Source organism: Equus quagga, chromosome 2, assembly GCF_021613505.1.
Source record: "Equus quagga isolate Etosha38 chromosome 2, UCLA_HA_Equagga_1.0, whole genome shotgun sequence".
In the NCBI taxonomy this organism is placed as follows: domain Eukaryota; kingdom Metazoa; phylum Chordata; class Mammalia; order Perissodactyla; family Equidae; genus Equus; species Equus quagga.
Window position 1 is genome coordinate 88,883,633 of NC_060268.1, and position 13,787 is coordinate 88,897,419.

Below are 13,787 nucleotides of genomic sequence, written 5' to 3' on the forward strand. Positions count from 1 at the left end.
GCCAGCGAGGTGGAAACAGCAAAGGGCAGACATGGTCAGAGAGCAGGCAGGCAGGCAGGGCAGGGTCAGCCATGCTGTCAGGCAGAACAAGCACAGCCGTGGGGACTGAGGCAGTGGTGAACGCGGTAGGACAGGTCCTGTGGTCATGAAGCTCCCACTCCAGTGCTAGGTCCTCAAGGAGTGTCCACTCTCTCTGAGCACTGTGTTTCCTGAGGAGAACGAGGATGATACATGACTGCCTCCCCCCAAGCTGCCTGAGGGAGGTCTCGTGGTGGCTTCGAGGGGGAAAAGAGCAGCGGGCCCTGGCACAGGCCAGCCGAGCTCTCCACATCCATTCCCCCAGGGGGCCAGGAGGCAAGACCCCTCAGCAAAGCATCCGTCCGCGGGACGGCACTCTCCGTTTTACAGATTTGGTTACAGTTACCCTGCACCTCTGTGTCAGCTTCACAGCGGTGTAAGAGCTGCAAACTAAAGCGCTTACTTACATCTGGTTGTAAAGCACGCACGTACTTAAGTAACATTAAATAAAAGACATTCAAGCCAGCACTGGGTCCTGAGGGACATCTTTCCTTCGAACGGGGTGCCGCTTCACGGCTCCTGGAAGGCCGATGTCTCCGGGGGGTCAGCAAGCTTCCAGGTGTGTGGCTTGGGCAGGCCAGGGCAGCCACTGTTTTCTTGGGGGCCGTGACAGCTCCCCCAAATTCCTCCAAGCTCCTCACAAGTGAGAAGCTGGGTCATGAGACCCCCCAACACCCCAACATGCTCCAAGGGGGGAAACGCAAACCTTTGGGGCCTGGCCCTGCTCCACCTACTCCCAGCACACCAGGCACAGACAGGGGCGTCCCCACAGGACGAGGCCCCACTGCTGCTCCAAACCAAACCTTAAAGCCACCCATGCCAGGGTGAGGGGCTGTGGGACCCTGGCCTGGGGGGTAGCACCCTCTGGCATCCCAAGTTGCTGCTGGGAGGAGCTGGTGCACTGTCCTCGGGCTTCCCCAAGGCGGTCCTAGTCTGGGCCACCTGGATTTCTGGCAGCTGCTTCTCCGAGGCCTGGTTCCCGTCTGTGCAATGGGATGCTCCTCCACTTGGCAGAATGGACGTGGGGCCAGCAGTCACCTGCACTGTCCGTGTGCTGTGGGCTCTGCCCGTCCTGCAGGTTGGTGTGGGGTCTGCCCTGCCGGACTCGGACTGCTGGCTGTCAAGGGCGAACTGTGTCCTGACCCCAGGGCTGGCCCTGGTAAAAGCCAGCCAAACAGAAGACCTCAGGGGCAGGATGGAGGCACAGAGCGGGGGTGTCCAGAGGCCTGAACCCCCCCAACCCCGGCACCTCTCTCACCGCCCCAAGCCCAGCCCTCCATCCTGTGCTCTGGGATTGCCTCCTGGCAGCAATTTCTTTTGAGGCAGGATAGAATGTGCTGAATCGTCCCCTCCTATGGCAGCGACCGAGCCCGCTGCAGGGCCCCCCGGAGCTGGAGTTGGAGCCCTCACTGCCCTGGCGGCTGGGTCTCAACAATGCCCGTGCAGAGAGGCCCAGCTCACGCAGCTGGGACACCTGCTTGGCATGTGAAAGCCCATGAGGTGGGGGGAGCAGTGGTGGGGGGGTGGTGCAGAACTCCGTGGGAGAGGAAAAGAAAAGAACGTTCATGGCTGGTCCACAGTGAGCGGGTAACCAGGGAGATGGACGCCCACACCCAGCTCCAGGGGCCTCCTTGACTGTCACCCAGGGACACAGCTCTCACTGCGACACTGGAGCTAAGGGGCTGGCCCTGGAGGTCCTGCCAGCATTCAGCTTCTAACGTAGCAATTCGCCCCCATGGCTGGGCAGCCACACACGCGGGTCCCACACCCGGTGCCAGGGTGCAGACGTGGGGGGCCAGGCTCTCCAGAGATGCCTACAGGCATGGGGCACGTCCGGGGGCTCAGATCCCGCTCCAACACTGAGTAGCTGTGAATCTGGTGCCAACTACCCACTCTCTCTGAGTGTCAGCTGCCACCTCTGTCACAGCAGCACCTGCCACAGAGTGTTCTGCAGGTTAAATGAGACCGTGGCTACAGCACTCAGCAAAGTCTTGCCAAGAGCTCAAAACTGGTGGCGGAGACAGAGAATAAAGAGCTTGGGGACGAATAGGGGTGTCATGCAGGGTGCTGAGGGGCTGCAGAGTGAGGGGACTGCTGGCTGGTGGCTCCTGAAGTCGGAGTCCTGTAAGATGGACAGAGGGGTGAGGGACTGGATGCTCTCCAGGCTGGGAGACAGGGAGGGTGGCAGTGCCCGCAGGGAGCCCCGCCGGTCCTACTCGGCTGCCTGCAAGAGGGACTGTGACAGAGGGTCAGGGAGGCCAGCTGGGGTGGCGGGATGGGTACAGAAGCCATCCTCTGGCCCTGGCACTGAGCCAGGGAATTCTTGGCACAGCCAGCAGTGGACAGTGCCAGGGTCACCTGGGGTGCCCACCATAGGAGCGGAGCGAGAGGCAGCCTGCACGCTGGTCTCTGCCCTTCCTGACCTCCATCCTGGTCCAGAGTGCTCGGCCTGCACTCCTCCTGCACCTCGCTTGGGTTCCATGGCGCAGCTCCTCACCCTGCTCCATCTGCTGCCCCCAGGCAGGGCGAGCCCTCAGCTTGGTCCTGGCAACACCATGGCGGCTGCCTGAGCAGCAGCAGCGAGGGGTTGCCTTCCTGCCACAGCAGCCCCATTTCCCAGGGAGCCGAGGGAGGCCAGGCTCATCCTGGGCTCCCACTTCCTGCCCCAGTGCTGTGACCGGCCGCTCCCCAGAGAGCCCAGGGTACGCCCCACCTTTGAAGGAGACCCAGGGAACTCCACGCTGGTCCAGGCAGGAAAAGCTGGACAGAAGGGGGCTTTACAGAACATGGGGACAACCTGTGGGGCAGAGCCATGGAAAGGGGCAGCATTGGGCCAAGAAGGGACTACAAGGAGGGTTCTGGTTGGCAGCTGGGGCCCAGGAGAAGGGAACGGCCAGGATGCAGGCTAATAGCTGCAGCCTAAAAGAAACCTCGGCTCTGATGCAGACTGGATGCTGGCACAGGAGCTCGGGAAATTGCAGCTCTGCAGATGCTTACAAACCAGGCTGAGGACACGGCTCTGGGATGGCAGGGCCCGGGCAGCTTCCAGGCGGATCCAGGCCTGGCCCGGGCTTGTGCAATAGCCTCTCTGCACCTGCTTCCTCAGCCCTGCAACGGGGCTGACGACAGCACTTGCGCCTGGGAATGGGGGACGCAAGGAACAGGCCCGTGCAGCACTCAGCTAGGCTCACGGGAAGTGCCTCCCCAATCACAGCGATCCCGACTGTGGGGATGGACCTTTCCAGAAGGACGGGCTGGCCCAGGGACATCGAGAGGCCTCCACCAAACCATCACCACCACCACCCCCTACATCGCAACCTCGTATAAAAGCTGCCTGAACCTGGCCCCTCGCTTGGTCTCGTATTTAAGTACTATGAGCAATACAGGTTTTATTCCCGTTTTCCAGATGGGAAAGCTGAGGCTCAGGAAAGTTAAGTGACCAGAGGCAAGCGGCCAGTAGGAGCCAGCGCCAAGAAGTGATGTGGGCTTCCCTTCCCTCCTCCTTGGGGATGAACCACCCTCCAGGGTCCCGGGGAGGGAAGGTGGGAGCTGCCTGAGGTGGGAGGAGCGTTCAGGCCCCACAGGTGACCACCCCCAGGTTCTAAGTTCCCGGGGGGAATAGGAACCAGACCATGAGGAAACGCCAGTGTTCTCTTTGAGGCTTACTGCCAGGGAACCAAGAAATCCGGCTGGTCAGATTTTTTTCCAAAAGAGGAAGACAGCGGCTTAAAATAAAACAGAAAAACCTGAAAAGAGAACAACGCCCCTTCCTATTCAGGCTGGCCTTTATGAGCCCCAACACCCTACACTGATGGATTTGATGCCTCGCTGGGCAGCGCATCTCTCTAAGGGCCTCGAAGGCCCCGCTGGATGTGATTTATAGCTGAAATGTCCAATTTCACGGAGAAGCAATCCCAGCTAAGACGATTGCTTTCAGCACGCACATTGGCAGCTGCTGGGCACTCAGGAGATGAAGTTTTTGGCTCAGACTGGCTCCAGGACACCCCAGGGCTGCGGCCAATCCCCAGCCTTCCTGCCTGGCCTGTTCTCGTGCTGGGTGTAGAGCAGACCCTGGGATCTCCCACCTGCCCCAGATTCTTAGAATCCTGGGGCCCACACCTCGCTGTGCCCATCCACCCTTGGGTCCCCAGACCTCACAGCCCCAGGGCTGAGGACCCGCAGCCCCACCGCAGGTGTGAGGGGACCAGGAGGAGGCTAGAAGCTGGGACCTGGCCAAGGAGGGTGTGACCAGAACACAAACCTTTCTCTGGCGCCGACAGAGCCACCGCCACGCCAGCCCCTCCCCTGAGCTCCTGCAGGCTGGCTTGGGACACCCTAATCCCACTCTAGGACCTGATGCCAATCCCCCCACCCCCAGAATAAGCAGGTCCTTCCTCTGCCCTCCCCTTTCCCTTCACCTGACTCTGCATCTGTCCTCAGGACCTGGGCACGTCCTTCCTTGTGTCTCCCCGTCCCTCCAGCACCCTCAAAGTGCTCCTGAAGGTGTCCCTTAGCTCCTGGCATCCCGTCACCTTCCCTTTTCCCTGCAATGGTCTCGTGGACCAGCAGTGCTAAGAACAGAGAGCAGGGGAGGGACTCGGGGGCGGGTCTCTGCAGCGAGCCCCAGCAGGGCTGGCTCCCTCACTTCATGGGACGCCTGCTTCCAGGGTGGCCTCCTCTCCATCGCGCAGAGGGACGGGAGCACCACCACTGCCCCAGAGCGCCAGCGCCCACCTCAGCCCTTGAGCACTCCATCCATCTCCCCTCTCGTTTCTCATGGGCCCCTGGTGGCAGGTTCTCACCTGCTGGCCCACTGGACTCACCTGGAGCTGCAAGCGTCCCAAGGCCAGGGCCCCGCCCCAAAGGCCTGGCTCACGGGACTGGGTATGCACACCCTCCAGTGTTGGTGCAGTAAGGAATCCAGCCTTGCCCAAACAGAGGTCTAGCCTTTGCCCCCAGCTTCTGGGAGTGATCTAAGTCACACCTGACAGCAGTGTCCTTGTTTAGGGTGAGGGTGGCTACATTCCCGTGATTTAGGGTGGGAGCTTTGGGTCACGCTGTACCAGTTGACTGGAGACTGAGAGTAACCACATGGGCAATTAATCAGTCAATCAAGCATATGTGAGGAGGTCCCAGTAAAAACTCTGGACACCAAAGCTTGTGTGAGCTTCCCTGGTGGGTGACACTCCCTGTGGCCTGTCACTCACTGATGCTAGAGAGTAACACTGTCCTGACTCTATGGGGAGAGGACCACGGATGCTTGATGTCTGGACCCCCTGGGACTCCGCCCCAAGCGTCTCTGCCCTTGGCTGATCTTAATCTGTATCCTTTCCATGTAACAAACCATAACTGTGAACATAAGAGCCTTCAGCACATTCTGTGAGTCCTTCCGGTGAGCGCTTGAACCTGAGGGTGGCTTTGGGAAGCCCCTACCTTGCAGCTGGCATCAGAAGTGATGACACTCTTGCCTGGAGACTGTGCCCTCAGACTTTGTGGGATGACCTAAACGCCACATACTGTTGTCAAAAGACCCCCGATGATTCTGACCTGCAGCTGGGTCTGGGAACCACGCCACCAGTCTAAGATTGTCATCTCCATGTGGCACAGGGGTCACATGCTTTGCTCAAGGTCAACCGCAATTAAGGTGCAGAGCCAGGCTTTGGTTCCAGAGTTGAAAAAGGGTCCCAGAGCCCCCAGCCAGCTGCTGCCCTACCCAGCCTTCCCTGGAAGACGCGGCAACCTTTACCCAGAGTGGGAAGAGGCCCAAGGGGTGGACAGCTCACCTGGCTGGGCTCTGCAGGTGCTCCTCACGCAGGCAGGTGCTTCCAGGTGCTGACGAAGGCCGTGGGGATGAGCGAGTAGGGCACGGTGGTGATGCAGTTCCACGTGTCCGAAGTGGGGTCATAGCAGTCCAGGGTCTTACACCTCTGGGTCCCGAAGTAGCCCCCCACCACATAGAGCTTGTTACCCGAGGCCAGGGCATGGCAGGACATGCGCTTGGCAGTCATGTCCCCGATCCGAGTCCACTGGTTGGTCTCGCAGTCGAAGCGGTAGGCCGAGGCAGCCGTGAATTCCGTGTCACCTCCCATGATGAAGATCTGGCTGCCCAGCACGGCGGCGGCTGTGTATCGCCAAGGCTGGGGACACTCAGCCTTGATCGTCCACCGGTTCTCCGAGGGGTCGTAGCACTGGACTTTGGACACCATGTCCCGGTGGATGCTGGTCCCCCCAAAAACAAAGAGCTTCAGCTTGGCACTCACCACCGCGGCATTGCTGACGCCATCTCTCAACGGGGCCACCATCGTCCACTTGTTAGCCCCGGGGTCGTACTTCTCCACCTGCTTCAGGGAGACAGAAGGGGAGGCTGGGAAGACACCTGCCAGGGACGTGTGTCCCCCGACCACGTAGAGGCAGTTCTCCAGCTCAGCCGAGCCGTGGCCGAAGCGGGCGATCAGCATCGGCGCTGCCTTGGACCACTCTTCATGGACAGTGTCGTACACCCACACGTCCTTGGAGACCCCATTCTCAGAGCCCCTGCCCCCAGTCACGTAGACCTTGCAGCCAATCGCCGAGGCGCTGAACTCCTTCCGGGGGCTGGGCAGGTCCGCCTTAGGGATGATCTCCTTGGCCTTGTGGTCCACCTGGTAGATCTTGTCGCACATGAAGGTCTGGCCCCCCAGGATGAGCAGCGTGTGGCCTGCCTTGCGCGGCCGGGCACAGGGGCTGGTGACCACCCCGTCGTTCTGCAGGATCTTGCTCTTGCAGTGGAGCGCCTCGTCTATGAGAAGCTTGGTGCGCTCGTCCGCCATGAGCAGGGCCTCATCGGAGATGGCCTCCTTCAGGCAGTCAGATGGCAGCAGGGCCAGCCGCACGCTCCGGAGCAGTTCGGGCAGGTGGGCCTTGCGCAGCTCAAGGTCATGCTTCACCCACTGGAGGATAGCCTCGAAGACCACCCGCTCGTCCTCTGTCTCCAGCTCATCACTCGAGATGAGGTCCAGCAGGGTGTCCTTGGACAGGCTGTTGAAGTCCTCGCTCTGTCGCACCGTCTCAAAGTGCACCAGGCACATGCGCCAGGAGAACTCATAGAGCCGGCGGCACTGGTGGGCGTCGGACAGGAGCATCATGCCCAGGCAGTTGGAGGGGAAGAGGTTCTTCTCCAGGAACTCTGCAGCAGCGTCCCGCACGTCGTGGAATTGCAGCATGTCGCCCGCCTCCAGCAGGGACTCGGCGTTCTCCTCGTTGATGACGATGCGGGACGAGTAGGCAAAGTCCAGCAGCAGCTCCAGCACCTCCGGGTGCAGGTTGTCCTGGAAGTTGACTGTGTCATCCCGGCTCTCCCGCAGGCCGTGGCTGAACATGGCCTCGAAGTAGCGGCTGGAGGCGGCCAGCACGGCACGGTGGCAGGGGAAGGCGCGGTCACCCGCCCAGAGTGTGACATCGGTGAACATGCGGTGCTTGCGCAGTGTGTTGAGGTGGGCCAGCACGCAGTCAGGGTGCGAGGCCTTGTGGAAGAGGGTGATGTTCATGGACCCCGTGCTGCCCCGCGACTTGCGGGTCTCGTGGACGCTGACTGACATGCTGAGCCAACCTGCTGGGGACAAGGCCATAGGTGAGAGGGCCCCCTCCTGATGCACAGATTTCGGAGAGTGCAGACTCTGACTCCCCGCCCACTGTCCTCATGGCAGCTAACCTTTAAGCTCCTGCCCCCAGCCGCCCTGCCCTCTCCCACCCCTCCTCCCTGCTCAGCTCTGCCAAACCCAGACCAAGCCCCTCCCTTCAACAGCATCGCCAAGGACAACTTGGGCAGCAGAGACTGGGCTTCACCCCTGCCCTTCAAAATTGCTTTTGCCCCAGCTCTGGAACCAAACTTCTCTAGCCTGGAGATGAGCTACCCCTGGGTGAGCTGGAACTGCAGCTGCCTCCCATGGTGACAAGAACATGCAAATGGTGTCCCCAGCTAAGAGGATGTCCAGGCAGTAGTAAGTAGCGTGTGCCCTGGACCCCATTCCACCCTCAGAGTGGTCCTCTGGGGATGCTGCTCCTGCGGCCCACTCGATGGTGAGGGCAGCCAAGACTCAGAGAGGCAGAGTGGTTGCAAAGTGCCGGAGCCAGGATTCCCACATGGGCCATCCAGCACCAAGCCGAACCGCCCCCTCCACTGGCCCAGGGAGACTGCTCCCTGCAGGGAGACTTCTGAAACCACGTTCCCAGGGAGCCACAGACGCCGAGCAGAGCCGTACACCCCCTCTGCTTCCGGCCGGCCCTGTCCTGAGCTGGGCTCCGAACAGCCCTGCCAGACCCTCAGCACCCCACCCTTGGAAAGATTCCCAAGAGCTGCCATCACTGCCCAAGCGCTCAGTGGAGACACGTCCTCCAAATCCAGAGGCCTCCTGGCCCAGCTGGGACGAGGTGAGGCCAGCGGACCAGTGAGTGGCTCACCCACAAGACACCTGCTCAGTTCTGAGGTCCCAACTGGAAGCCAAGACAAAGGCCCAGGTGACAGAGGGACATGCTGAACACAAAAGCAACCCAGATGTGCCTCCCCCAAAGCAGCTGGACACCTCACACGGGGTCTCCCTGGTCTTGCAGGCAACTCCAGGACCCTGGGCCACAGCTCGTGCCCCTCCTCTGCCAGGCTCCAACCCAGTGCTGAGGATGCTGGTCTGTGCAAGCAGACAGACACAGACTCTTCACCCGCTTGAAATATGGTATTCCGAAGCATTTTAATTACAGTCTGGCCGATGGCACGACCTGAGACCCCACTGCAGCACTGTGGGAATGAGGCTCAGCCAACAGGCAGGCAGAGTGGTCCGTCTCGAGAGAAAGTGGCCAGAAAGCAAACTGCACTCAGCGGCCCGACCCCCAAAAGCCTGTGCTGCCTTCTTCTTGCTGGTAATGAGGCCAAGGAAATCCCTTCCTTGTCATTTTTAATTTTCAGAAGTCTCTAACGCCCCCACTCCAGGTCCGTTTTCTCCTTAAGTAACAATCTGGTAAAGGAAGGAAGCAATTTCACGCTTCAGTGAACTGCACATTAATGTTCAAGTGCATCTCTCGGGCTCACTCCCCTTCTGGCAAAGAACCAGAGCAGCCACACACCGGCATGATCAGAGCTGCCCGGGCAAGGGCCCCACTCCAGGCCTGCCAGGGAGGGCACAGGGCTGGGCCTGGCCTGGCTGCTCTGGCCTCCAAGCTCCAGGCCCACCGTGGGCTGGTGACCTGCCCCTGGGACATGGCTGTGCAAGCCTGCCACCTCCTGCTACTGGGCTCTGGCCTTAAGAGGTTAGCCTAAAGGGAGGGAGGGGGCGTGTGTGTGTCCAGCCAGCATGAAGACGAGACTCCTGGACCCCAGGTCCAGGCTGTACACGTGGTCCCCACTCTATCACCTACCGTGGGGCACATCTCCCCTCCTCTGGCCCTCAGTTTTCTCTTCTGTAAGCTAAGTCCCTGTCCTGCTCAGGCCTCTGAGAGTCACTCAGCAACTACTTACAAAGAACAACCTCTAAGCCTGGCCCCAAGCGGGTGTCACAGAGACAAGAGGCTGTGCTGGCCTGGCCCTCAGAGGCTTGACGGGCAGCCAGGCCCTCACAGATCTGAATTGCCCAATCTGAATTCCAGACTCTGCGACATGCTTCCCCAAATTCTGCTGTGATTGCTAAATCCTCATTCTGGCTTCTGCCCCCTAGATCATAGGACGCTTTCTCAAACACGGCTGTTCACCGGGTGACTCCCTCCATCCTGCCCAGGTTGTTCACAGGGTGTGGCCTTCGATCTGAGCCCCACGGCCCAGCTCCGAGGACCCCATCGCAGAGCCCTGAAGCTGGGACTCAGCCTCAGTTCCATACTCAAGCACCTGCATTTCTAGGGCCTGCCCTGCTCTGGGTCCCCGAGCACCCCACCGCACCTGCCCCGTGCCCCACCCCAAGCCCGGGCAGGCAGCCAAGGCCACCTCTGAGCTCCAGCTAAATGTGGCCTTGAACGCTCAGGCTCGGACACCCGTGTGTTGTGCCAACAGCCCCCAGTAGGAACACCAGCTCTTCACCTTAATGGCCACGCCGTGTGACCAGGACATCACCAGTACCTGCTCCTGGGGCGTGGGCTCCATGGCTGCGCACGGGGCCAGGCCCTGGGCCAGCCAGGGTGTGGATAGCCCTCCCAGCCCCCTCGTGGGTCCCGGGTCCACACTCGAGGCGGCGGGCCCTGGGCTGTGGGGTGCGGGCCCCTCCTCCCTCCGGGATGCCATGCTAACAGGGCCGCCTGTGAGAGATGCAGGTGGAGACTCCCTTTGGAGTGGGTCCAAGGCAGGACGACACAGGACTAAGGCTGAGAAAGTGCCAGAAAGCAGGGCACCCCGGCCAGAGCAGCCCCGAGGCCCCGAGAACAAGGTCGAGCAGTGACCTCTCCCAGGTGGTGCTTGCGGCAGCCGGGGCCCCGGGGCAGACTGGCTCCTGCTCCGCACGGAGATGCCTGTGCGCTGATGTGGATGCCCGCACGGGCCACGGGCCAGCGACGTGGGACACGCCCGGGCAGGCTCCCCTCGGCCTGGCAGCCTGGGCACCTCGGAGCCGGAGCAGAGGCACCTGCCTGGCTGCCTCCCTTCTGTCCCCCTGCCTTCACTGCCTCGCCTGCCTGAGCAGAGAGCTCTCCCTGCAGCACCAAGACTGTGGGAGGCGAAGGCTGGCCAGCCCCCGTTCACCAACGAGGATGCTGTGGTCCCCACACAGGAAGGGACTGCACAGCTGCATGGCTCCCCCGGGCCCACGGTCCCAGGGCTGCGCTGCGGCTCCAGGCCATTGCACGGGAGGGCAGGCCTGAGAGTGGGGGGCCCCTGGGTGCCATGCCCCATCCCGGTGCCACCCCCCAAAAGGAGTCCCAATTCTGCCCTTCTCCCCAGCTGCGCCTTCCCCAGACTCCCAGAACGCCCTCAGCAGCCTCTGCTTCTGCCCCTGCCCACCGTGGTGTGTTTTCCATGCAAACCAGTGAGTTTTTTAAAAGCGTCATCTGGATAACATCACACCCAGCTCGAAATTCTCCAGGGGCCTCCCCGCACCCTCAGTAAAATCCCGTGTCCTCACTGTGACCTCCAGGTGCCCCCGTGAGCTGACCCCTCCCTACCAGTGACCTCTCTGTCCTCCCATCCTGCCACTTCCCAACTCACTCACCCCCTCAGGCCACACAGGACTTCTTGCTGGGCCTCAGGACCCTTCCATGTGCTGCTCCTCAGCCTGGAATGCTCCCCTGCCCATCACTTTCTTTCTGCATGGCTCACTCTGTCACCTCCTCAGAGTGACCACCTTGTTGAGGCCACCCCCCCATACCCCACCCGCTTCTGCCTGTCTCACACCACCCACCGACACTTAACATGATGCATTTATTTTTTACTGACTCCCTGAAGGTGGGGACCCTGTGCTGCTAACTGATGTGACCCTCACACTCAGATGAGACCCAGCCCAGAGCAGCCGCTCAATGTGACTGTAGGGACCCACTGGTCCCTGCCTTTGCCCATGACGAGGCCCTGAGATGCACACGGCACACAAAACACACTTCACTTCACATCTGACTCGAGTGCTCACACGGCTGCCTTCCAGACCCAGAGAAGATGCAGGCCAAGGCCAGCGCTGCCCAGGTAGCCACAGCCATGGCCAAGCGTGGGGGACACTTTCACTCGAGCCAGCACAATGGCCCCTCCAGTTCGCATTGACCCCCTGACTGTTCTTGACAACCACCCTCCTCCTTCGAGGCGGGTCAGACAAGGAACCCAGGGCTGTGCATTTGGCCCCGGCTGGCCAAAGCGGCGCGTCACTGGGCCCAGGAATCATCAGGGGAGGGAAGGCGACCCAGGCCTGCCACTCAGCCTGTGCCATCCTCCTAGGCACCATGATGGGCCAAGGAGACTCCAGTCTGTGACGTTCACTGGAACTGCGGGAAGGAAGCAGGCTCATCCCCAGGGCTGCCAGCAGGAAAGACCAAGGCCAGGAGTGGGAGTGGGTGGCAGCTGTGTTGCCCAAGATGGGCACTGCACAGAGGCGGCTGAGCAGGGCCCCTGTGCATGCTGAGTCTGTCTGGCCCTAAACTTCCTTTCTGCCTGTTTGAGAGGAGTTTCTGTCACTTGCCACCAAGAGTCTCAACTAGTACAAGGACTCACTGGGACATCAGTTCCCTGAATGGGTGCTCAGGGGCTGCTCGCTTTAGTAAGGGGTCTTAGCTGAGTGGGTCCCTCCCCTCCCACCTCCAGGGAGACCACCCTGGACACTGAGAACGGGTTTCAGGAGGTGATGCTCAGTGTTCAGGGCCAGTTACACACCCAGCCCTGTGCAGGGGCTGCGGGACGCAAAAGGACTAGGAGACAGAGGTTCCAGCGGCAAGAGGGGTGAGCATTCCAGAGCGTGTGCAAAATCAGGTGTGCCAAGCCCCTGGGAAGCCTATCTCTGAGGCCCCCTACCCTTGGGGGCCACCAGAAATCAGACCCTCCCATGCTGCGCATATCCCGAAACTTCTGTGATTACCTGAGCGCCATCCTGGGCTTTGATGGATTTAAGGCACATAAAATAACCACACGACACTGCCATGTGACAGACTAGCAATTTATCACCCTGCTAAGAGGTATTGATCCACCTCAGACGACACTCCCACTCCCCAGGCTGCAATGCTCACCTGCAGAGAAGCGCTTAAAATGCACCAAATAAGAGCGTGCCCAGCTCGTTCTCCCATCCTCCTCGGAACATTAACTAAACGCACAAGGAAACACAGGAGCCAAGGATAAGACTTTCAGAAAAAAACCTGCCATGCTCACAGAAGAGTCCAGGGACAAAAAGCTCAAGGCTCCTGTCATCAGAGAAACACACCGGAGCTCTCAATGCGGCTCTTCTGGTACTGGGCTCTGGAAAGCCCTCTGCCCTCCTCCACCAGCCAGGAGGGAGCGATCCTGGAAGTGAGGATCAGCTCCATCGCTCTTCACTAGAGCCCAGAGGGAGCGGAAAGGCCCAGGGCCCAGCCGGTGGGTTGCAGGCACTGTGGTTCCGATCCGCTCATTCACCGTCAGCTTCCTGAACAATCCCCACGCGCCACGTACGCGAGATGGTGACACAGAGAGAGACTAGGTTCCTGCCTCCATGGGGCCACACTCTGGGTCAGTGGCATGCGGGAGACAGACCAGCAATGAGGAAACAAGGCAGGGGACAGGACGCTTTCACTTTCTGGAAGAGCTATGGAGAAAATTAAACAGCAACAGGCCACAGGGTGATAAGCAGACAGGGGGCTCATCTGGGCCCCTGTGAGGAGGGGATATGTGAGCTGATACCTAAGCGATGAGCTGGAGCCAGGACGTGACGACTGAGGAAGGAAGGTCCCAGGTTCAGGAACAGCAAGTGCACAGGCTGGGTGGAGTGGAGGTGGGCCCTTTCAGGGAAGACAAAGGCCAGGGGGACAGGCAGGGACGCAAGGCCATGGGACCAGTGACTGGGCCACAAATTCTGTGACACGCCTCCTATGGAGAGGTGGGGTCTCTGCCCCTCCCCTTGAATCTGTGACAGCACTGTGACTGACCAAACAGAGCCCCAGAGACTCTGTGCCCATTCCTGGGCCCCAGCCTCTCCCAGGCCTTCAGAGACTGGCAGCTTCCACTTCCCATCTCCTCAAACACTCCCTCAAGGGGAAGCCAGCCACACGCATGAAGCCAGACAGGCCGAGGCCGCCATGCTGTGAGGGGGCTC

The 13,787-nt window shown here is 60.6% G+C and overlaps 1 protein-coding gene across 4 annotated transcripts in view; it reads right to left on the minus strand.

Annotated features, from left to right (window-relative positions):
• The window catches only part of KLHL25 (kelch like family member 25), a 33,980-nt gene that overhangs the window by 2,407 nt on the left and 17,786 nt on the right, over positions 1-13,787 (minus strand). For 3 of the 4 annotated variants that reach the window (XM_046654385.1, XM_046654384.1, XM_046654387.1), the window contains exon 2: positions 5,862-7,666. In XM_046654385.1, the coding sequence (XP_046510341.1) occupies positions 5,886-7,655 (1,770 nt within the window). In that variant the 5' untranslated portion in view covers positions 7,656-7,666 and the 3' untranslated portion in view covers positions 5,862-5,885. Of the gene's footprint in view, positions 1-5,861; positions 7,670-13,787 lie in introns of all 4 variants that reach the window. The other variant, XM_046654386.1, reaches the window with a different exon arrangement.